At 39.0% G+C, this 23391-nt stretch overlaps 1 protein-coding gene across 2 annotated transcripts; it reads left to right on the plus strand.

Annotated features, from left to right (window-relative positions):
* The first annotated feature begins 8664 nt into the window (after nt 1-8664).
* ube2t (ubiquitin-conjugating enzyme E2T (putative)) lies at nt 8665-19236 on the plus strand. Of its 2 annotated transcripts, none has more exons than XM_052034697.1 (7): nt 8665-8753; nt 10228-10351; nt 11596-11665; nt 13205-13310; nt 15145-15243; nt 17105-17191; nt 18971-19236. In XM_052034697.1, the coding sequence occupies exons 2-7, from the start codon at nt 10243-10245 to the stop codon at nt 19106-19108; spliced, it is 609 nt and encodes a 202-aa protein (XP_051890657.1). In that variant the 5' UTR covers nt 8665-8753; nt 10228-10242; the 3' UTR covers nt 19109-19236. The 2 variants fall into 2 exon arrangements, with proteins under 2 accessions (XP_051890657.1, XP_051890658.1); XM_052034698.1 differs by having other exon boundaries at nt 8685-8820.
* Nucleotides 19237-23391: the final 4155 nt, after the last annotated feature.

Genomic DNA, 23391 nt, shown 5'->3' on the forward strand with positions numbered 1-23391 from the left:
TAGCATAGAGAAAAATATCTGCAATCCAAACTCAGATTAACCAGTATGTAAGGAAAAAATACCAACTTTTCTGAAAAGGTGGAGCATCAAGAAACAACAGCCAGTGCACTCATAAATAAAATGTAGTTTGGAAATGGGAAATCTGTCCTTTCACCATCTTCCAAATGAATCTTTTAATTCATTTTTGGGATGAGGGTATTGTTGGCAAGATTGACATTTATTGCTCATTTGATTTTAGTCCACTTTGCAACAATAAACTCCACAAAGAATATATGCCTCCAGTGCTGGAAAAGCTCCTTTTAGATGTGTCAAATTTGTATGCTTTTAATCCACTAGTCTTTATCTAGTATGTCTGGGTAGGTGTAAGTAGAAGAAGATGAGTGAAATCTGAAGCTATCAGAAAAGGAAAAAGAAAATGTCAATGTTGGAAATGTGAGATACAAAAACTGGCATTTATTGTCCATTTCCACCAGGTAGTGAAGGTAATCTACAGTGCTGGTTATTCTTTATAGTGCTTTGATTCAACTGAGTTGCTTGCAAGGCTATTTCAGAAGGAAGGTAATTATCTACCATATTAGATGGGACTAGAGTCAAGTTTTAGACAGACTGGGTAAAGAAAGCAGGTTTCCTTAAGTAGTTGTATGACAATTTGACATCTTTATTATCCCTCTTACTGACAGCAGTTTTTTTTGTTTTTTTTGTGAATAAATGAATTAATATATTTGTATCCTATGATAATGTCAAAGTTGACACTAAGAAAAGGCTACAGAGTCATTTCTGTATCAGTTCTATGTCTAGATTGTACCATCTAGAAACTTTTATTTCCAACCATTATCTTTGTTGGACCAGGAAGGTGTCATCTGGATGCGCAGAAGAGACAATGTTAAGCCTTTCAGTCTCAGCATTTAATTCAACAATTTTGGATCTCTAACTTACTTCAATTCTGAAAAGTCATTGAACTGAAAAATTGAATCTCTCTCCACAGATGTTGCCATCCTTCTGAATACTTCAAGTATTTACCTATCTTATAAGGTTGGAACTGAATTGTTTATGTATTAGATGATCATCTTACTGTTCTGCTATTATTCAAAATAAGTATTGTTCTTCTTTAATTGTTTAGTTCATTTTCTATAAACAAATGTAGTTAGTTAATTCAAGTGTTCTCATTGTTTATTTAAAATACCTTTTCCTAGAAAGACAGATAAATGAAGTGCCCGGATACTCACATTCTAGAATGGTTTGAATCCTACAGTTAGAGGTTTTTCTAGGCCAGCTGTACTAAATTCCAATTGGTGGAGGCAAGAATAGGACATTATCCTTGAGTGATTTTAACTATGCAACTATAAACTCCAACAAAGAATATCTGCAATTTGTGCTGGAAAAGCTCCTTTTTGATGTGTCTAGCTGTATGCTTTCAATCCAAAATTAAAGTAGCCTCATTTGAATCAATTGTGGAAAACTAAACTGGACAAATAATCGAAGGGCAAGCAGAATAACAATTGGGAAAAAATGAATATAACATAACTGGGTTCAACATAGAAACAGGAAAGTATAATGAGGAGTTAAAGTTCTGGTTAGAATAATAAAAGGTTCAAGGAAATAAGGGCCCAAAATTTTCAAGGAAAGATTGGGGAACAATTTGTGGCTAGAAAGCTAGAAGCAGGAGTTTTCTCAGTGGATGATGCCAGATTTAATGGTAGAACCCAATTAACATCATAGCCAACCAGACTGAGAAGTGGACTCTTAGGCTGTTGGACCTATGCAGCCGTAGGCTGCAGCTCGGAAGAGTACAGAAAGGAGAGAGAGTTGGGGTATGAAGGACACATCATTGAGGGTTTTGGATAAGACTGGGTACCCAGTGGTTACCAGAGATATTTGACGTTAGCACATTAATGGGAGACCCAGAGAGATTGGAGAATGGGAGACTGTGGGAGCTAATGAGTTTGGGAGGGCTTCTGATCATCAACATGGGATTACTGTGGAAGATTACAGATTGTCTGATTTCTGTGGAAGATCACAGATTTCCTTGGTAGGCTGGGGAAGTACCACCATTCTTCCTGGCCCCCAGACAATTCTGGGAAGGCATTTATCTCTCCATGCAGCAGAACTCATCCCTCTTTAGTTATAAGATTTCCAAGGCCTGGCAAACCTGACCAACCACTGTTAAAGTTGGTATGGCAAAATGTGAGACATGCAACCTCCTTAAGATATTTAATGAGGAATCCATCTCCAACGACTAAAATGACCATCCATACTCTTCTTCCCATCACTCACCCCATTAAAACTGAAAGTGGATAGGTTCCAACAAGCTTTGTTGTTTTTCATCTTTATTTCCTGGTAGGCCAACATCAATTCCTTTTGGGATGTTATGCTTTTTTCCAAAAGTCTAGTCCAAAGTAAAAGGCATAAAGGTTGACAAACAGGTTGATAAAACCGCAGTGAGAAAATTAGCTCGGGCTAATCTGGGGATCAATGCTGGGTGCATTTTTGTATTCAACTCAGACAGATGATTTGAGTTTGGTCATTCGAAGCACCAGATAGTGAAATTTATATATAACTAAGGAGCTTGGCAAACAGCGAAAATGACTGCAAAATTTAGTTGTGACCATCATTTGGCTCTGCAAGAGGACATGCCTCTGAGTTAGAAGGTTTTTGATGGGCATTAACATATTTAGCAGTAAGGACAAAAAGATGACAAAGTTAGTTTGATATTGAGAATTCTGAGACTTTCTTTTGGAGTGAAAGGAGAAGGTGGGCAATAAATAGGACTATATATATATTCATTGTAAACGTGACAAAGTATAATTCCTTGAAACTGTAAGTGCAGGTAATAAAAGGTGTAAAGACAAAGTAGGTGTCACAAATAACTTTTATTCATATAAGCCTGTTCAGAGGGATAGGTTTTAAAGAGCATCTTAAGGAAGAGAAGAAAGCCAGACAGGCAAAAAGATTTATGGAGGGAATTCCAGTGGTGAGGGCAAATTAAGCCACTGCTGTGATGGTTATGCAATTAAATTCAAAGATTTTCAAGAGGCTGGACTTGGAGGGTAGCAAGTATCATGAAAGGGCATAACGTTAGAAGACATTACTGAAAATGGGAATAATAATTTTAAATTTAAGATATTGCTTACCTGGGTGCCCGTGTAAGAGAGGGAGCACAAAGGTCATGGGTAAGCAGGACTTGGCACAAATTAGGTTATGGTTATCAGATTTTTGGATGAACTCAGTAAGGAGCATGTTAAAATAGTGAAGTCTGGAAGTAACAAAGGCATGGATGAGGTACAGTGCACTGGGAGGTAGTCAGGTCCGTGAACCATTACTGCAGAGCGTATTAATATTGCATTAGGCAAACTGTAGGACGCACCAGAAGCTCCGGAACATGTGTTCACTCTATATTGAGGACTAACAACCACTATGTGTTTTCATCTCTCACACACACACACACACACACACACACACACACACACACACACACACACACACACACACACACACACACACACAAAGAGACAAGGTATTTACATATTTGCATGCAGTTATATCACATGAGCTTTTAGCAATTGATAAGCTGAAACAGGTAGCTCTGTGAAGATGCAAGTATGCAGACCACTGAACACCTTGGAGTCAAATAGGACATCAATGTTGAGAAATGTCTTGGTCAGTCTCAGGCACACGCCAAGAAGATGAAAGTGATAGTGGTGGAAAACAGAGTTAGTGTGTGTAGAGATAGTGTGGAACCAGAATCAAGACTTTGGATTTCTCAATATTTAGTTGGAAGAAATATCTGCTTACCTGTACTGGTTGTTAGAAAAGTAATCTTACAATATAAGAGCAGTAGAGGGATCAAAGGGAGGCTGGGGTGAGGTGAGGCTGGGTGTCAGCAAATTATTGGAAGTTGTGTTTTCAGATGATGTTGCTGAAACTCAACATGTTAATGAGAAATTGGAGGGGCCAATGAGTGGTCCTTGGGAATATCAAAACAAAACTGTGAAGAAGATGGAAGAGGAGCAAATCCAAGTGATTGGCTGGGACTGTTTATATAAGACGAGAATCAGATTGTTAGATGGTGAGAGACATGGAAAAAGTCAGTGTGTTTTACTGTGTTAAAGGCTGCAGACCATCACATGACAAATATAAATTTTCATTAAAACTTCCTATAAATAGGGAATGAATTCAGATGATATGCCAACAGAAAAGGCAATGTCAAAGGAAGATCTGATTCTAGTATAACTATGAACCCAGGAAAGATAAACAGCTGTCAAAGCAGCTTCAGTCTGTTTGGTATCATTGCTTAGCAACATCAATATCAACAAAATTACGTCAGTACAATAAGGTTACCCAATCAGGCTCCTGCCAGTCAAAGAGTGAAACAAGCATATTCAGCCATGTAAATATTCTTTACTATCCTTGGAGGTGTAAAAACATTTCTCCCAATCATGACTGGAGCCATGCAGATGGTGCATGGGCTTGTGAAATAAAGGGATGAGACATTTACTGTAGCACAGATGCTTGCAGACACCATAATGAAGCACCTAGATCAGGTAATATCCAAAGGGTATTGCTGTTAGGGGAATAAGCAATGGTAATGCCATTGATTGTCATGGGGAAAAAACATCTACTAGATGCAGACATTGCCAGGCTTAATAGTAAACTACTGCTTTGTATTCCAAGCCCAAAGGATAGCAGTATCTTGCTACAGCTGCATTCAGGTAAAGACTGCTTCCTAGCTTATGTCCTGAATTAGTGTAGTAGGATTTTGAAGTGAATCTCAGAGCTTTGTGCTGGAGAGGATTGAGAGCTTCAAGTTCCTAGGTCAACATTACCAATAGCCTGCCCTGGCCCAACCACGTAGATGCCATGGCCAAGAAAGCTCACCTGTGCCTCTTCTTCCTCAGGAGGCTAAAGAAATTTGCATGTCCCCTTTGACCCTCATTAACTTTTATCAGTGCACCATAGAAAGCATCCTATCCGGATGCATCACAGCTTGGTATGGCAACTGCTCTGCCCATGACCGCAAAAAACTGCAGAGAGTTGTGGATGCAGCTCAGCACATCACAGAAACAAGCCTCCCCTCCATGGACTCTGCTGTCTCAGTAAAACAGGAAACATAATCAAAGACCCCACCCACCCCGGACATTCTCTCTTCTCCCCCTTCCCATCAGACAGAAGATACAAAAGCCTGACATTCACGGTTTCTATCCTGCTGTTTTGAATGATTCCCTTGGACAATAAAATGGACTCTTGACCTCACAATCTACTAATCTCGTTATGACCTTGCACCTTATTGTCGAGCTGAATTACACTTCCTCTGTAACTGTAACACTTTATTCTGAACTCTGTTATTACTTTACCTTGTACTACCTCAATGCACTATTGTAATGAATTGATCTGTATGAACAGTATGCAAGATAAGTTTTTCACCGTGCCTCGGTACATGTGACAATAATAAACCAGTTTACTAATTTACCCTGTCAAAGTGCACCTAAGAGGGCCTCGCTACCTCCTGCCGTCCTCTTCATCTCCCTCCTGCTGTTATGCAGTGGACAAGAGCAGTGTATATAGCATTTAGAAGATGATGATGAAGTGAGATTTCTTTTCTGGAAAGTACTGCAGGATATTTCTTGCCCAATCCAGACAATGAAATAGAATATTGAGGATCCCAATGAGATCATCCCTCTGAGCTCCATGCAGTTCTCTTGCTGTGATTGTTACTGAGCTCTCCAGCATAACAAGGAACTGATTGAGGAAGCAAGGGGATAGAGGTGATAACATTGCCTGCCAAGAACCATTTGTCTGTCAATTGTGGATGAACCATAATGGGAACAACAGATTACCTCAGACCACCCAAGACAATGACCATGAAGATATTTTGTGATGGTTTAACACTGTGTGGCAGTTCCATGTATACCACCCTTTGGAGTTCATGAGGAGCTCCAGAATCATGCAATCTATCACCAAGAACTTTTGAAAAGGGAGCACTCTGGGCATAATTGAGTATTCAAGACTGTTGCTGCTTTTTACTCAAAGTGATGAATCCCACTGAGTAGAGAATACCCATGATGACCTGAATGCAGCCATGATTTACAAACCATGAAAATGTGATATAAATCAACTACAGCTGCCTCAGATGATTGACATTCATTTACAAGAATCAGCACTGGCCAAAGCTGTTTCAACCCTCCTCCTTCAGCCTTGCTTGTGAGGGAACACATAATTTTGGCTCTTCGATGGTGCTGCAGGCTCAACACAACTAGAATTATATCCTTCATTGTTTTTAAGTTAGCTTCAGCTTTTCAAAGGTCAGAACATTTTAAATTTTAGCTGCTCTAATCTTTTGCTTATGCCTAACTCAAATGAATTCCAAATGACACTTGTGCAAAAATACAAGCTATTATTGATCCTCATACACTTATAGGTATGTGGCTTTTCATGTTGATTTGTCTAATTTCCAAAGTATGACCCATTGGTGAGCTGTCAACTAGATGTTAAACATAGACATCATCTCAGTATGCTGTGTACATCTGCATGTTGCATGCACAAAAGAAGATGATCGTAAGCTGCATTATGCAATCTGCACCATAAGGTCCCAAAAGCATTTTGTACGTGATATAAACCGAAATTTAACATAATCATATCTGAACAGTTGATAGTTCAATGAATAGCAGGATCAATTGCAGGATTTTAGGGCTGTAAGTTCATCTCTTGATAGGACTGCTGGATTTGTTGGATCTCACCTACTTATAGTTTAAATTAATGACTTTATATAAGTGATTTAGATGCACTAATCAAGTGTATCATGTTCAAGTTAGCTATCAGTAAGAACATTGGCAGAAAAATCAAAGATCTCCATCATCCGGGCCATACCATCTATTCACAGCTACCATGAGGCAGAGGTACAGAAACCTTAAGTCCCACACCACCAGGTTCAAGATCAGCACAGTAGTGTATGAGCAGGCACGGTAGTGTAGCGGTTAGCATAACGCTTTACAGTGCCAGTGACCCAAGTTCAATTCTGGCCGCTGTCTGTAAGGAGTTTGTATGTTCTCCCCGTGTCTGCGTGGGTTTCCCCCGGGTGTTCCGGTTTCCTCCCACATTTCAAAGATGTACGGGTTAGGAAGTTGTGAGCATGCTATGTTGGCGCCGGAAGCGTGGCGACACTTGTGGGCTGCCCCCAGAACACCTACACAAAAGATGCATTTCACTGTGTGTTTCAATGTACATGTGACTAATAAAGATATCATCTTAAAGATATCATCATCATCAGCTACTTCTTTTCAACCATTTGGTTCTTGAACCATCTGGCAAAACCCTAAACACTACAGTTTAGCAACACTATGACCACTTTGATCACTTTGCACTAAAATGGACTTTGTTTTTTTAAAATTCTAATTGTGTTCTTTCTTGTAAAAATTATGTATATGATGCTATGTGCCTGTGATGCTCTGCAAGTTTTTCATTGCACCTGTGCCTACATGTGCATATGACAATAAACTCAACTTTGACTTTGAAGTTGTTAGGAGGATGCAAAAGACTTAAAAGGGATAGAGATATATTAAGTTACTAGGAAGAATGGTAGTAAATGGAGTATTCTGTGGGGAAATGTGAGATCACCTCATTTGGTAGGAAGAATAAAAATACAGAATATTATTTAATAAAGTGACATCATTAAATCCTGATAGTATGAAATACCTAGGTGTTTTTATACAAGAAATACTGAAATTTAACATGCAGGTACAGAAAGTAATTAGGAAAGCAAACAGAATAAAGGGTTTTGGTGAGACCAAACCTGGAGTATTGTGTAAATTTTTAGTCCCTTTATTTTGGGAAAGTACAGAAGTACAGAAAAAAAATTGATTCCTAAGATGAAGGGGTTGTCTTCTAAAGAATGACTGAGTGAGTTGAATCCATGCCCCATGTAATTTAGAAGAGTGAGAGATGTTTATATTGAAACATACAAGGGACAGTCTCAGGATAATGACAAACCTACTTAAGGCTGAAATGAAGGGAAATTTCTGCTCGGAAGGATTGTAAATCTGGGATTCTCCACTCCAGAGGTCAGCAGCTACTGAATCATTTAAGGCTCTTTATCCCTTCTTGCTTTCACCTCACAACCACACAATTTGCACAACAAACTGCAGCTGCTTCCTCAAGTGCTTTCTTCAGCTGCTCTAAATGCATACAAACAGTGACATAACCTAAGAAGCAGGAATAAGCCAGTCATCCTCTCGAGCCTGTACCGCGATTCATTTCTTGTTTTAGGAATTAAAAGGTCCTATATTCGCACAGTGTGACTAGTGGGTCAATACAGGGGTGGATAGTTGGGTCCCAAGTATTTACAATTTGGCTGAAGGGACGAAATGTCACATTTCCAAGTTTGCTAAAGATGAAAAACTAGTAGGGAAGAGGATGTGAAGGGATACAGACAAGCAACGTGAGTTAGCGAAACCTGGCAGCTGGAATCCAATCTGGGAAGGGATAAGGTCAACTAGTTTAGTGCGCGCAACAAAATTCGGAGTATTTTATTTAGACTAGTCCCTGCACAGTCTCTTGACTTTATGGTTGGTCACGGGTGGGTATTAGAGCGACATGCTGACCTACTCCAGTCCCGCAGCGTCCGATCCACTCCGGGCTTTGCCTCCTCGGCGGCGGGACCGGAAACAGCCGTTGTAGGAGGCGGGTCTCGCGGGCGGTTTGAAAGCGGCCGGCGGGCGGGGTGCGGCTGCCAGTTGAGGGGTCGGGTGCGCCGTTCCGCGGTAAGTGAGAGAGTGTTCCAATCGGTCGGTGATTGAACGAGCTAGGAGGAGGGCGCACCGCTCTGCGGTAAGTAAGCGGGCGGGAGAGAGGGAGAGAGCCGCGGAACGTAAACGAGCGGGGAGGAGGGCGTGTTCCTCCGAGTTGGAGCCCATGGAGGGGGAGGGTGAGGGGCCTCCTCCGAGCTGGAGCCCATGGAGGGGAGGGGGAGGGGGCTCCTCCGAGCTGGAGCCCATGGAGGGGAGGGGGAGGGGGCTCCTCCGAGCTGGAGCCCATGGAGGGGAGGGGGAGGGGGCTCCTCCGAGCTGGAGCCCATGGAGGGGAGGGGGAGGGGGCTCCTCCGAGCTGGAGCCCATGGAGGGGAGGGGGAGGGGGCTCCTCCGAGCTGGAGCCCATGGAGGGGAGGGGGAGGGGGCTCCTCCGAGCTGGAGCCCATGGAGGGGAGGGGGAGGGGGCTCCTCCGAGCTGGAGCCCATGGAGGGGGAGGGGGCTGATCCCAGTCCTAGGATGGGTTCTTTGATGCAGCCATTGCTGGACGTGGGGTGGGAGGTGCAGGAGACCTGAAACTGGGTGGGAGACATTGACGTGTAGCCAGAGGAGGAGCTGATCCATAGGAATTGAATGCGCTCGTCATGGACCGTTCATGGATAACAAACGTCGTCTGTCCATTCCCCCCACAGATGTTGCCTGGTCCAGTAATTTGTTTGTTGCATGGATAGCAGATGTCCTTGTAATTGAGGTCTGGGGTTAAGAAGGCTGATTGATTGAATTTCTAATTTGTTAATTGATAACTGCATACAATGTAAACTCACTGTCTAACTTTGTGTTGATTATTTGAATGGGGAAGCAATTTTGTGTATATAGTTATGAGGGTATTGTGATATACTGCTGTGCCAGGAAGTTGTGTTAAGATGTACCTCTGCCAGAGGTGGTAGTTGAGGCAAGTACAACATCATTTAAATGACATTTGGACAGGTACATGAATAGAAAAAACTTGGAGGGATCTGGGCAATGGGACTAGCTTAGATGGGCATATTGGTTGGTGTGGGTGAGTTAGGCTGAAGGGCTTGTTTCCATGCTGTATGACTGCCGCTTATGCAAGAAGCAACACAAGAACTACACACTTTGCATGTCTCTCCTGCATCACCATGACTCTTTGAGGCATCCAAGTACCTCCAATTTTGGTTCCTTAATCATCCTTTAAATTAACTATTCCACTAGTCATAGCTGTGATTTCAGCTGCCTTAGCCCCAAACTCTGTGGTTCCCTGTTATAAATCTCTCCATGGTGTTCCAGTAAGGTGACATATTTTCTTTTGTGAGTACTCACTTGACCCACTTGATTTCATGTCTATAATTTCCTTGTATATTTCAGTGCCAAATTTTGGTGTTTCTGCAGGGCGCCTTTGAGTGTTTTCCTTGTTAAAGTTGTTAAATTATGCAAGTTCTTCTGCTTCTATGTTTTTGTGCACTTCAGATTAACAGCAAGGCAATGCAAAGAGTTTCAAGGTTAAAAAAAGAACTACAGCTGTTGGCGAACCAGCCTCCACCTGGTATTTCTTGCTGGCAGAAATGTGATCAAATGGATGAATTACGAGCACGTACGTTTTTAATTACTTGCAGGAATAGCAGGCTTTTTTATTCTTGGTGTAAAATGGAGTTGGCTGTACTAAATTTGTCTTGAAATTCAAACATATTCTGCTTAACATGGTATTAGGACTATATTTGAATGCAAAGTGACTGTCAATTGTATTCTGTGGTCTTCCCAAAACTCAAATTAAAAATAGAAGATAGAGCAGCAAATTTCCTGATGTGATATTGGCTTAAATAATAAATGTCCATCTCTGCAACTGCCTTGAATCCATTGTACACTGATGGCAAAACTTTTTCTTGTATACCCCTGCAGATAATTTTTGCATTGTAAATACAAGTTCTTGCTGCCTACCCCTAAAACAACCTGATTTATAAGGGACAAAGACGCCCTCAGCGCAAGCCTCTTTAGCACTGCAGTGCAGAGAGAGGCAATTTATTTTTGTTAGAAAGCAATGCTTTTAAATTTGGCCGAAAGTTTCAACTACATGATTCTGTGTGCTTTGGCTCAAGGTTGGAACTTAACAGGTAAAATCAAGAAATGTTAGTACCATCATTCTGCTTCTGATGTAATGCAGTCACCATTTAGTATGGGGGGTGTTCTCCCTGTGTGTTCATGTAAATAGTAATTTAAAGTGCACCTACAATTGACTGTGTTGTAAACCTGCACGTGGTTATATGGGCAATGGAGTGCTCAAGTTGGAGGCATTTGGTGTACAAGCAGTCCTCGGGTTACACGAGGGTTCTGTTCCTGCAAACTGTCCGTAAGCCTCTTTCTCCTTGAATCAGAAATGTCCCTTCTCTATAATAACCCATATTTGCTAAATAATAACAATCACACTTGCTATAATTTCTTTTCATTCAGTAATCACTCCAACACTACCCATATTAAGCTGATGGAATATATTCTGTATCCAGTTATTAATAAATACCATGAGACATTATTACTAACTTGAAAAAGGCTTTTAAAAATATATGGGAGAATTTGCATAGTGTTGGATTTCTGTAATTCAGGTCATTTGTAACCCATGGTTATTTTTAGATATATATATATATATATATCCCTTTATTAATAACCTTTGTCTGTGCTGTAAACAAACACAAAATATATGGTCCTATCAAAGTTTTAACTTATTAATGGGCCTTGTATGGTTCTTATTGATCTGAGCCGCCAGGGCTAGGCAATTTCTTTGTTTTCAAATCAAAAAATCTGATGGCCTAACTTCTGATTTTGAACCCTAATTTATTTTTCTAGAAATTTTGGGAAGTGCTAATTCGCCATATGAAGGTGGAATATTTAATCTTGAAATTATTGTTCCCGAAAGGTAAAGTTAGCTTTAACATTTTGTGCACTTTTGATTCTCCTACCGTTATGTTCCTTTACACAGTAATGCTTCGACATATTCTGGTCACTCCATTACAGGGTGTGGAGGCTTTGGAAAGGGTACAGAAGAGGCTTACCAGGATGCTGCCAGTATTAGAGGGTATGAGCTATAAGGAAAGGTTGGACAGACTTGGGTTGTTTTCTCTGTAGTATCAGAGACTGAGGGGAGACCTGATAGAAGTTTTAAAATTGAGGCATTGATAGGATAGACTCTTCCCCAGGCTAGAAATCTTAAGTACAAGAGGACATGCATTTAAGCTGAGGGGGAAAGTTTTTCATAGTGGTTGGTGCCTGGAATGGGCTGCCCAGGGTAGTGATAGAAGCAGAAACAATAGTTTAAGAGGCTGTTGGATGAACACATGAATATGCAGGAACTGGAGGGATATGGATCACGTACCAGCAGAAGAGATTTAATTTGGCATGTTCAATGCAGACATTGTGGGCTGAGGGGCCTGTTCTGTTCTATGTTCTGGTATTTGGTTAGGTAATTGCAGCTGTGATTGAATTGTGCCCATCCCAAATATCTGCTGCATTTTAAAATGCCTGGAGAGGGGCAGATCTGCCGTTATTCCAAGCATTGTTTTCTTATGACCCTTGTTGGAAGGTATAGTTGTCAAAGTGGTGAAGATAGGGTTAAATAGAATTGTGCTACTCAGTTAATATTCCCTATTTGAGCTGAATTACCAACAATGAATCTGAATCATGCAGTGTGGAAACAAGGCTGTTTGGTTATTATGTTTGTACTGCTCAAGTTCTTGTACACTAATCCCATAACACACATGCATCAGGGAAATCCATGCTGTCAGAGAGAACATGGAAACTCCACAAGGCAATGTTGCAGGTCAGGATTGAACCTGAGTTGCTGGATCTATGAGGCAAAATCTTATCTGTTGCTGTTAAGAATGAGTTAAAAGTAAATTGAGGTGCCTGTTTTAATTAAAATATACTTTTGTCTGATCTGGTCATTTTTGAATCTGCAGGTTCTTTCAGAAGTCCAAGAACAAGTTGAAAACAACTTGGTGCTTCACAAAGTTTTATTGGAAAAATTTAAAACAAAGAAACAAACAAAGCACATGGCACTAGCTTTACTACGAGGAGATGAGCCAAGACACAGGAACTAAATATGAGTTTGTTGGGGGGGTGGGGGGGGGGGCGGCAAGAGAGCAAGAGGGGGATTAACAGAAAATAACACCTTTTATAACTGAGATAAGAGGTACTCCTTGGCTAACAATAGTCCAATCAAAAAACCTATTATATACCTGTAGCAAAACCAACCACTGAAAAAACACTCGTCTGATGGACGAACCAATAAGCTAGGAAGCGGCCATTCTTTGTGCAGCCGCTTGAGGTGTATTAAACACTATACATGTTTAAAAACTACTTAACAGTCAAATCTAACACTTTCTCATTTTAGAAAATGACTAGGAAGCTCAAAATAAATTGGATTATCACTTCTAATTTTTAAATGTCCTTTTTTTAGATACCCATTTGAACCTCCAAAAATTCGTTTTCTTACTCCGATCTATCATCCTAACATTGACACAGCAGGAAGGATCTGCTTGGACATCTTGAAGTTGCCTCCAAAGGTAATCAGAATTATTTGTTAAGACTTGGATGCTATTGATACCTTGGTTGAAAATGACTGTGATATTGGTCTTTAGTGCATTCATTGTAACTATGAAGTATTATTTTCTTTTCCTTTGGCTTTGGGAGACAACATTGTTAATTGACAACAAAAATGTATCTTGGAACAGCTGCTACCTGTTTGGAACAACCCATGTGTACCATTTTTAGCAATTGGAATGTCTTGTATCAATGATGAGAATAAACAACTCCCCGTTTATGCCTTCTTTTACTGTTTTCTCCAAATCCCCTAATAGTATTTGTGTTTAAAAATGAAATGAGTGATCCAGTTGATTAGATTATTGCATTTTGTTTTTGCCTCCAGCATCCTAAATTGGACACTAATCTACTTTCCTGGAATTTAGTGTCTATATATGAGTCTGATGAAATCATCGGCTATCATGTTAATGTGCTCAAAAGAGAACATTTTATGGCCTTAAGGACACAGTAAAAGATTTAAGAAATACCACATTTATGCAATTAGATGGCACTCTTTGTTTTTGAAAGTAGCTTAAGGTCTGTTATGCTGTACTTGGCATTTTCAATCCTGGGTGCAAAGATGACTCCATAGACATATGCTAACGTCTTTCCAATTGTAATTTAATAACTATGAATTTTTAACTTTTGGCAGCTAAAAGATTTTGTCAGATGTTCTGTACTTTGGGCAAAAATCTAATGCAAATTCATTTTGCCTTCCAATGAATGGCTTCCTCTGTGGCTGCTACTAAAGTCTATACTTGTTGTAATTTAAACTCTGATACAGTGCTGATTCTATTTTTATATATAGAAGAAAGTGAATTTGGCCCATTGCCATGCTGGCGCTCTAAGCAATCCCATTCCCCCACTTGTAAACTATTTTCTTTCTTACACCAATCAATTCCACTGTGATTTTCCTATCTACCCACCCCCCCACCTTCACTAAGTAAAATGCACAGTAATCAGATATGTATCAATCATCAGACTTTAATTGTTGAGGGAAACCCAGGTAATCACAGGGAGGGTATGCACACCCCATACAGACAGCACTGGAGGTCAAGATCTAATCTGGGTCAGAGCTGCAAGGCAGCAGTACTACCTGCTGCATGACTGCTTCCCAAATAGTGAAGGAAGGAGGAAATCTTGCCATTAGTGCCACAAGTGGTTTCCATGAAAATGTATATTTCTGCAATCAAGTCATTTACCAACTTTTTGTCTGGAAAATAGAGAACTACCTCCTTGTTAGTATTCAGTAGTACTGAGATTAAATGGTACTCAAGTGGAGAAAAGAAATTGTATCTTTTTCACTAAATTATGATGCTCAGTGAAGTGTCTATAGGTGCTAATGAAGTTGGTTTATCTTAATATTGCAGCAGCAAGTTCTAATATTTGATTGTGGAAGTGAAATTGGATTACCCAGTTGCTGCTCTATTGTTGTGGATTTCATTTATTGTTATTAGTAGATATTGTTTCTTCAAATTAAATCTTTAAAACTGTAAATAAAAGCTGAATAGTGGCATGACTGTACTCGTTTGTTTTGCCCAGTGGAGTTTCAATCAATTTCTTAGTTGTACAAAATTTACATTAGACTTCTTTCCTCCATGAGTATGTTGGTATTTATTTGACATGAAGTAGTGTTTGTAATTGCATGTTGTCTAAATTTCATCATTTGTACAAATCAGTTTATAAATTAGCATATGGTATAAAATCATTGGCAATTAAATTCCATACTCCAAAAAGAGAAAATAAAGTGCTAATCTCAAATATACAGATCTGACTTGGAAATGCTTATTGCTGAAATAATTAAATTTTGTTATCTAGGGAGCCTGGAGGCCATCTCTTAATCTCTCTACTGTGTTGACCTCCATTCACTTATTGATGTCTGAACCTAATCCAGATGATCCCCTCATGGCTGACATTGTAAGTTTTGTAAAATTAGTAATTGTTGGTTTTACAATATGTTGATGGAACCCATCTCAAAGTGAAAGTGTGATTTGAGTTAGACTGAATGTACGGTTTAAAAATAAACTGATATAAAATCTGTAGATGCTGGAAATTGGAAGCAAAATTAGGGAATCCTAGAAATAATGGGTCAAGTAACATCTCTGGAAAGAGAAAGTTAAAGTATAAAGTGGATGGTCTTTCACGAGAATTTGGAAAATATAGAAATCAAACTATTTAAGTTGTGGGGGGAGGAAATGAGGAGGGAACAAAGAGGTGGTGAGCCAGAGATGGTGGTGTTGTCTTAGAGTGCTAAAAATTTGTTAATCGTAGTTGCTCTGTCTGGAGGTGATATGAATAAGGAGAGTAGAAAGGGGAAAAGATGCTGAAACTGAACTGCAAAGCAGTTGCTAAAATTCTGAAATGAGAATGCTGGAAATACTCTACTGGGGCAGGCAGCATTTTTTTGGGAAAAAGGAAAACTGAGTTAAGATCAACCTGTGATGTTTTGTCTGCTCATCCAATTAATAAAAAGGTGACTAATCTTTAACCTCAGCACTACTCTCCTGCACTAACCTCTGTCCCTTAATTCCCTTTTAATATATGCAAAAGTGATCAGTGTGTCTTGACTACACAGTCCTCTTGAAAACTCCAAAGATTCAGCATCCTCCGGGTGAAAATTTCTTCTTGTCTGACCTAAATAAAAGACCCCTTTTTATTTTGAGTCTGCAATCCCTGGTTCTAAATGCCTCAGCCAGGGAAGCATTAACTCCTCATTTAACCTTCTGCTCTGGCATGCCTGCATCTATTCCCCAACATGAGCGCACCTTGTAGCTAACTGATGATTCCCTGAAACTGCTGGATAGCTGATTCAGCCAGCTATGTTTAATGTTCTAAAAGAATTCTTAATACCCTTATTTACATAATATAAAAATAGTGATATCCTAATGCATTTTGAATAGATTAATCCTTTTGTTAGTTATAAATTGGTAGCATGTTTTCACTTTGAAGTTTCCTTATGGAGAAAATAGGGTAATGTTGAAAGTTGCAATTTTTGAATTGAAGTGTGCGTGCTTATTTTCATAGCTCACAGAGGACCTCTAGTGTTACAATCTTCTGTTGCGCAGACTTTTCAAATTTGGCTCCCAGACCATCGTGATGTAAACTAACTGCACTCTTTCACTGATTGTCAAAAACAGTTATCCATAATTTGCCCTTGATAATTCTAATTTATTTTCATCCTTGAATGTAAAATTCAATTAAGTTCAAAGTCATTTATGATATTTGTTTTTCCACAATCTCATTGCTTAATTTGGTATTAGTGCTTGAACTTGTAGTTTATCAGAACTTCATTTACCCTTTAGAATATTTTCTTGAGCCTACTTGATACTAAATTTAATTAACACAAAGATTCCATTCATGGTCTTTTACATTTTTCCACCTTTGGCCTCTGAAATGTGAATTATTTTTCTACATGAAGACTTCATTGTTTTAAATGAATTTTTGAATTTAAACTTCAAGCTCTTTAGAATCTTCAGTTATCAGAAATTTTAAAGCAATTCCATTGATCTATACTTTGTTTCTGGTATCAATGGAAACTTTCAATATTTCCAAAATTTTGTTTGTATATAAACCCACCATTAATATTTTAAATGACATTTAGGATTGTTAATTCTGATTTTATAGTCTTATTTGGTAATTTCCTCTTACTTTCTACTGTTTTTGTCTTTCTGATTGGAACAGCACTAGCTGATTGAATATTTTCTGTATTTCAGTTAGTGTATAAACTATAAGAATAAAATGCATTCTGAAATAACCTAATGCAGTTTTGTCTTTTTAGTCATCTGAATTCAAATATAACAAGCAATCTTTTCTGGAAAATGCAAAACAGTGGACATTAAAGCATGCAACACAAACAAAGGACAAGGTGGGTTTGTGTTTGCAGAGAAGTGTAACTTGCTATTTCTTTGTGTCAATACTGCTGTGTAGCTGGTTGTTAAATGCAGAAGAACATTTTTAAATGGCTTTGCTTTCTTTCCAAACTTGAATTTAGTAACCTAGTGTGGAGGGAATTGGCTGTTTACCTAGGGTTTGCAGTATACACAAGAATATACACAAGAAAATGCATAAGTTTGCAAACCACAAAACTAAGTGGACAATCTTGTAAAAATGGGATCTGGCTTGTACAATTTGTAATTTACTGACCCACTTTTGTCCTCTAACCAATTGTATGTTGTTCATGGGCAATGTCTAAGGAAATCTTGTATGGATAATACTGAGACAGCAAGGCCAAAGCAGTTGTAGTCATGATGTCTAGTTTGAGCCAGATTGTCAAAGTAGAGATGCACATTTAATTTAATGTTTTTAATTTTGTGAAATGTGGAAGGAATCTGCCAAGATTCCCAATTCTTATTTATATCCCTAGGCTTTGGTTGAAATGCATTTGTATTAGTAAGTGCCTGATCAGGCAAATGCTTTCCATGGTTTGGCTTCACTTGGGAAAAAGTAGACCAAATTGAATAGTAGTGATAATATTGATTTCTTGTAGATCTGTTACTATCATGGAATTGGAGAGAATTAAAAAGAGAGACTTTTTTAGAACTACTTTGTAATTTGTCATTAAACCCCTTAAATAGACAGTCATGAAGTATTCCTTCAGTTACACATTTTCTGTATTTGTGCTCAGTATTTGCATGTGCACATTTGACAAATCCAATTTGTAGTGTTCTTGAATGACCCCTGCCAGGATCCACCCAGAGCAGTTCTTACCCTTCAAGAGCATACACCTCCACCTTACCTCAAACAAACAAGTTTTTCAAACATATCCCTAATATTTAAAATTATGTGAATATTAGGATATGTTAAAAATGTTTTTATTGGGTAAATGAGCTTATTGGTTCTGGGTATTAATCAAAATCCCATGAATTCCAATGTGCCAAACTTGATGCATGATTTTCATTGCCCTGAAGATGGCTTTGGACACACCTTCTTGCCTTCAGTCTCTGTTTTACGTCATTGCCCTTTCTTGCTGTAAAAGGTTATAGCTGGTAATCAAACTTGTGCTCTTTAACACTTCACCATTATCAGCTTGTCTTTCTAGCTAAGGTGTTCAAGCTGATGAGTAGAGGAAAGTGATCACTGTTATTGCTGCAGATCATTGCTCCATTAACAACGTCCATTGATGTATAACTGTCAGCAAAGGCAAAAATGCTCCAAGTTGTCCCAGAATGTTATCAATCAAAAATAGGGAGCCAGTGTAGAGTCAGCAACCATAAGATTGATGAATGAGAAAGACTTGGCAAACTGGGACATCAAGTAATAGTTTTGAATGACTTTGAGTTTACATACAGAAGAGTGGGAGACCACTAGCAATATTGGAAAACTCAACTGTACTGGTATCAAATGTGAATAAGAATTATAGTAGAAGGCAAACTGAGGCAAAGCTGAGCCAGGTAATATGGTGGTGGAAATAAGCATTCTTAATGACCCAAATACAAATTGAGTGCACTACATATGGCATAATGTCATCTCAAGTAGAGATCTGGATACTTGTAATGATATTAAGTACTTCCTTCGTTTGAGGATATCCTCTTTCCTATAATGGGCAGGTAGTACTGCTTTAATATCTTACTCCCATAATATTACCAGATAAGCTTGAAGTAGAGTTTTTGACAATGAATGACTTGAAGATTTTTTGCTATTTTAGGTACCTGCATACCTCAAAGAAAATCTGAACCAGGTGGAACCAGATGTGACTAAGGAAAGACAAGTACCACAGGAAAGACAAGTACCACGGAAAAGATCTGCCTGTGATTCTGAAAATGCCAAAAAATTCTGTTTGTGAATAGTGTGGTATTTATGTATTTTATAATTTTTAATGTTTTTAATTGTCCTGAAAGTTGTCACTTTTGTTTCAATAAAATGTTTAATTTAACTGTTGACTGTCAGTAAACCACCTGGGGGGGGGGGGAAGGAGAAAAAAACTAGAACAGAGCAGCACTGAGTGGTGACATGAGACTGCAGATGCTAGAATCTGGAGCAAAAAAAATCATATTGCTGGAGGAACTCAGTCGGTCAAGTAGCATCTATGGAGCATCTATGGAGGCCAAGGGATGGTTGACATTTCAAGTCATGTCACTGCATCATAGGGAAGATAACAAGTATAAAGGGGTGAGAAGGGGTAGTAAGTTCTGGGTGGGACCAGTTGAGGTGGGAATGATGGGCAAATAGAACCAAGTTTTCTGCGAGGGAGGGGGGGCGGGGGTGGCAGTGTTGGTGGTTACTCTAGAGACAGACCAGTGAGTGACAGATGGAAATGGGTAAAAAGGGGTAGATGGAACAAGGGCAGGGGCAAGGTAGAGACAGGCTGGAAGGTGATAGATTGAACCAGATAAGGGAGAGATAATGGGCAAATAGAGGAAGGGTAGGCCAGGGGAGAAGAAACCAGGTGAATAAATGAGTAATAGGCAGATGAAAATGGGAAAGGTGAGCCAGTGGGAGTGGGAAAGATTGTCTAGTCTATGCTTGGTGTTGCAGATGTAGAGGAGGCCACTTCAAGAGCATTGAATACAGTAGATGCCACTTAGTGCTGGAGCAAAAATCCAATCACAACTCTGTTGTAAAAAGGAAATCTCTCGTATATTGGCTATCTCCCCTCTGTGCTCTGTCTGATGCAGGGTCATAACCCAAAACCTCAGTCATCACTTTGCCTTCACAGATGCTTGACCTACTGATTTTCCTCCATTTGTAGCCAGTGATAGAGGAAAGGTCCAAGTGTGCATGCTCTTCTCTTTCCCCACCCCACTTCCCTTGATCTCACTACCTTCTACTTTTGTGCTCTCTCCCTCATTTTCTGAACTTCCTCTCAAGGGAGCCTTCTTTTCATGTGTTCCAAATGTTAGTCCAGAGATTATCACCTTTGTAGCTCTGCTTTTTAATTTGGACCTTGCTTGTATTACTTCAGCAGATCCTCCCTTTTTATCCTATCTATATAATCTTTTTCCCCATTTGGAGCATGACAATCTTCCACCTTCTGCTCTGACTTCCTCCCCAACCTGATGTAATACCCTTAATCCTATCATGTAGTGGACAATGCAGCCTGTCAAGTTCATGCCCATGATTGCAGAAAACTGCATTTAACCCCTGAACTAACTAGGCATCCTTGCATGATGTCATCATCTGGCATACCATCTTTAAGCCATTTTAGGAAATGCATGACTGCAATAGATAGCAAATGGTGTCACAATGCCTTTTGCAAATGAGCTTGTTAACTTTCAATATTTATAGTAGTTAAATTTTCATCATGAAGCACCCATGAAATTTAGGAGCTATTGTATTTTGTTTCTTGGCAATATTTCAAACAATCTGGACAATTATTTGAAATATCAGTATTTCAAAATTCAGTATAGGAATTTGCCTGCCAAGACAAGCTCTTTTTAGGAGATATGAGCTCAAAGCTTTGAGCTTATTAGCTGAAAAGGACTCATCAGATCCATAACAATGCTTGTGAAAGTCTGTGTATAAAAGTTGAGATCTGTCCAAAAAAAATTACTGGAAAAAAAAAATGGTTCGTAAATTCCATTGGTGGTTGGTTATTGACTGCCCTACAGAACTAATGCTGCCTGACCTGTTGAGTTCCTCCAGCATCTTGTTTTTTCCATCTGGACTCGAGCATCTGCAGTCCTTTGTTTCCCTACAGAACTAATCCTGCTGTAATTATTTTCCATATATCTATTTAAGTATGGTGTAATGGATACTTTGCTACATGTCTGTCTGGACTCCATCTGATGCCAATTCATTCTATTTTCTTTGTTTCTCACTGGTTGTGAAATTTGAAAGAGCAATTTGTGGTACAATTTTTTTTGAGCAGAAGCATTTAGCAAAAAGACTGGTTAATAGCATTTGTGCTGCAAGATACAAGGATTTGCTTAAGTAATAAGGTAACAAAGACCTTTAAAGGTATGGTGAATTTGGTTGGTCATACAATACTGTGTGGTGCTTTGAGGATGACACACCAGATTTTGAATAAAGTCCTGCCTGAATGTTCTGCCATATTGCACAATGGTGTTTTTTTTTGGCCAAAACATCAATGCTGAGTGGCACTTGCTCATTCCCATACACAGTATGTTGCTGTCACTCAAAAATAAATATCATGGCCCTGGATGCCTAGTCTGGAAAGGAAAGAGACAGCAGAGGAATTGACATGTAGCCTAGGTCAGGTCAGCAATGATCAGAGAGAGGGAAAACTGGTGGGAATGATGGACTGCCTGCTGATCATTTGGGGAGTCTGCCTTCCTGCTCAAGCAGGGCAATCAGCAGGCTTGTGGAACCTGCTCTGGGGATAAATCTCAAGGTTGGGACTGCAATTTCTCTGGTGTGGGAAGGAACGAACCAGCCCAACCCTCTTGCTGTCAGTGCTAAGCATGACTGTTCCCATTCCCAATTGAAAATAATGGTTGACTGCTGTGGCAGGATACTTGTCAACAGGAGCCACAAGCCAATAAGGTATAAAATATATTTTAGTGGGATACAGGCTAAATGAGATGAGCTTAGGTGGATACCTTGGTCAGCATAGACAAAATGAGCTGAAGGGCCTGTTTCTGTGCTGTATTACTCTGTTTCTCTGTTTAAATTAATGCAAAATTAAACGTGCCTAACTTTCAAATTGCGATAATTGCTAAAATGTCAATGTTACCTTGAAACATTTTTTTCTGTTGTCCAGAACTCAACTACAATTTTTTAAGTTCATCCAGTAATTTAGCTAGCATCTTAGTTGTGGAAAGCATTTGAGCAAAATCTATGTCCATTTTGAGTCTTGACCAAATGGATCATCTATTTCACATGTCATCTTAAGAAATGAGGAATAATATAGTTACAAGTTTTCTTACATGCTGCGCACTATCAGACAGTTCCATATTTGATTCTGAGGATCAGATTTATGAAAATTCTATATAGCTATCAGATTATGCACAGTACCAGATTTGCCTCAAGTGCATTAAGGCTGATCAGAGAACAATAAGTTTACTTGAACTGTCCTTAGAAAAAGCACACTTAAAGTAGAAAAAATGAAAATAGCCAAAAAGAAGAAAAGATCATTACTTATGGAAGCCACTTGGGTAAAAGAGGCCACAATAGATAAGAAAAATAATCCCATGGGAGGCCTTTTGCAAAAAGAATGCTTTTTTTGTATTCACAAGGTTTTTTGAGTAAATAAATAGATACCTAAGATAAATGCACATTGTTTCTTTGTATTTAAAATAATAAATTATCAGTAAGCTGATTCTTAGAGTCATACTTGCCATTAAGTTCTCTATATTGTTCATAATAAGTCATAGATTCCAGCTGACAACCAGAAAACAGGATAAAATGAGACAGCTGGCAGTTGAATGGAAACAAGATATAGCTATGTTTAATGTGTAGGGATGACTTTCGTCAATTTATTTTCAATTGCTAGCCAGAATGGATATTGCTTCTGACAGATTTTTAGTATAATATAACTTCTCAACAATATGCTTTACAACTCGTAAATCTCCCCTCATGTTTTCTACAGTCAGTTAATGAATGTGTTACTGAAAAAAAAACGCTGCCTAAATAGTTCCTGCTGTTCATAATGTTCAACTAGATAAACAGCTTAAGGTGAGAAAGAAATACCTTGTAATAGCAAATAGCCACAAATTGCTGGATGTTTACATCTCTCTGCTATTTGCTTTGCAGAAACAGCATCTTTCCTGTAAGCTCATGATTTTTATGAAGTTATTGCATTTTCAAATTAATTGTCCTTGAAGCTCACCACAGAAGGTTGTTATCTAATTAACAATTAATGCACCATTTTAATAATTTGGTAACAAGTGACTAACAATTTTTTGCCCCAAAATTTCTAACTGTGAAGTCACATTCCTTCAAATTGTCAAAAGTTTTATTTTAAAAATTACATTTTTAATTTTATTTAACCTTTCCTCCTAGTGGGGTGGGCTGAGATGATGGAGGTGAAAGAAAAGAATAGATTTAGGAGAAAGGCAAATTAATTGGCAGCCAAGGGAAAGATCTGGGAGGATACAGGTAGTTCAGAGGGAAGAGGTAGGCACATCAGTGAGAATGAATAATACTGGGAGTAAAGGCTATAGCAAG

The sequence above is a fragment of the Pristis pectinata genome, chromosome 20, assembly GCF_009764475.1.
Source record: "Pristis pectinata isolate sPriPec2 chromosome 20, sPriPec2.1.pri, whole genome shotgun sequence".
NCBI lineage: Eukaryota > Metazoa > Chordata > Chondrichthyes > Rhinopristiformes > Pristidae > Pristis > Pristis pectinata.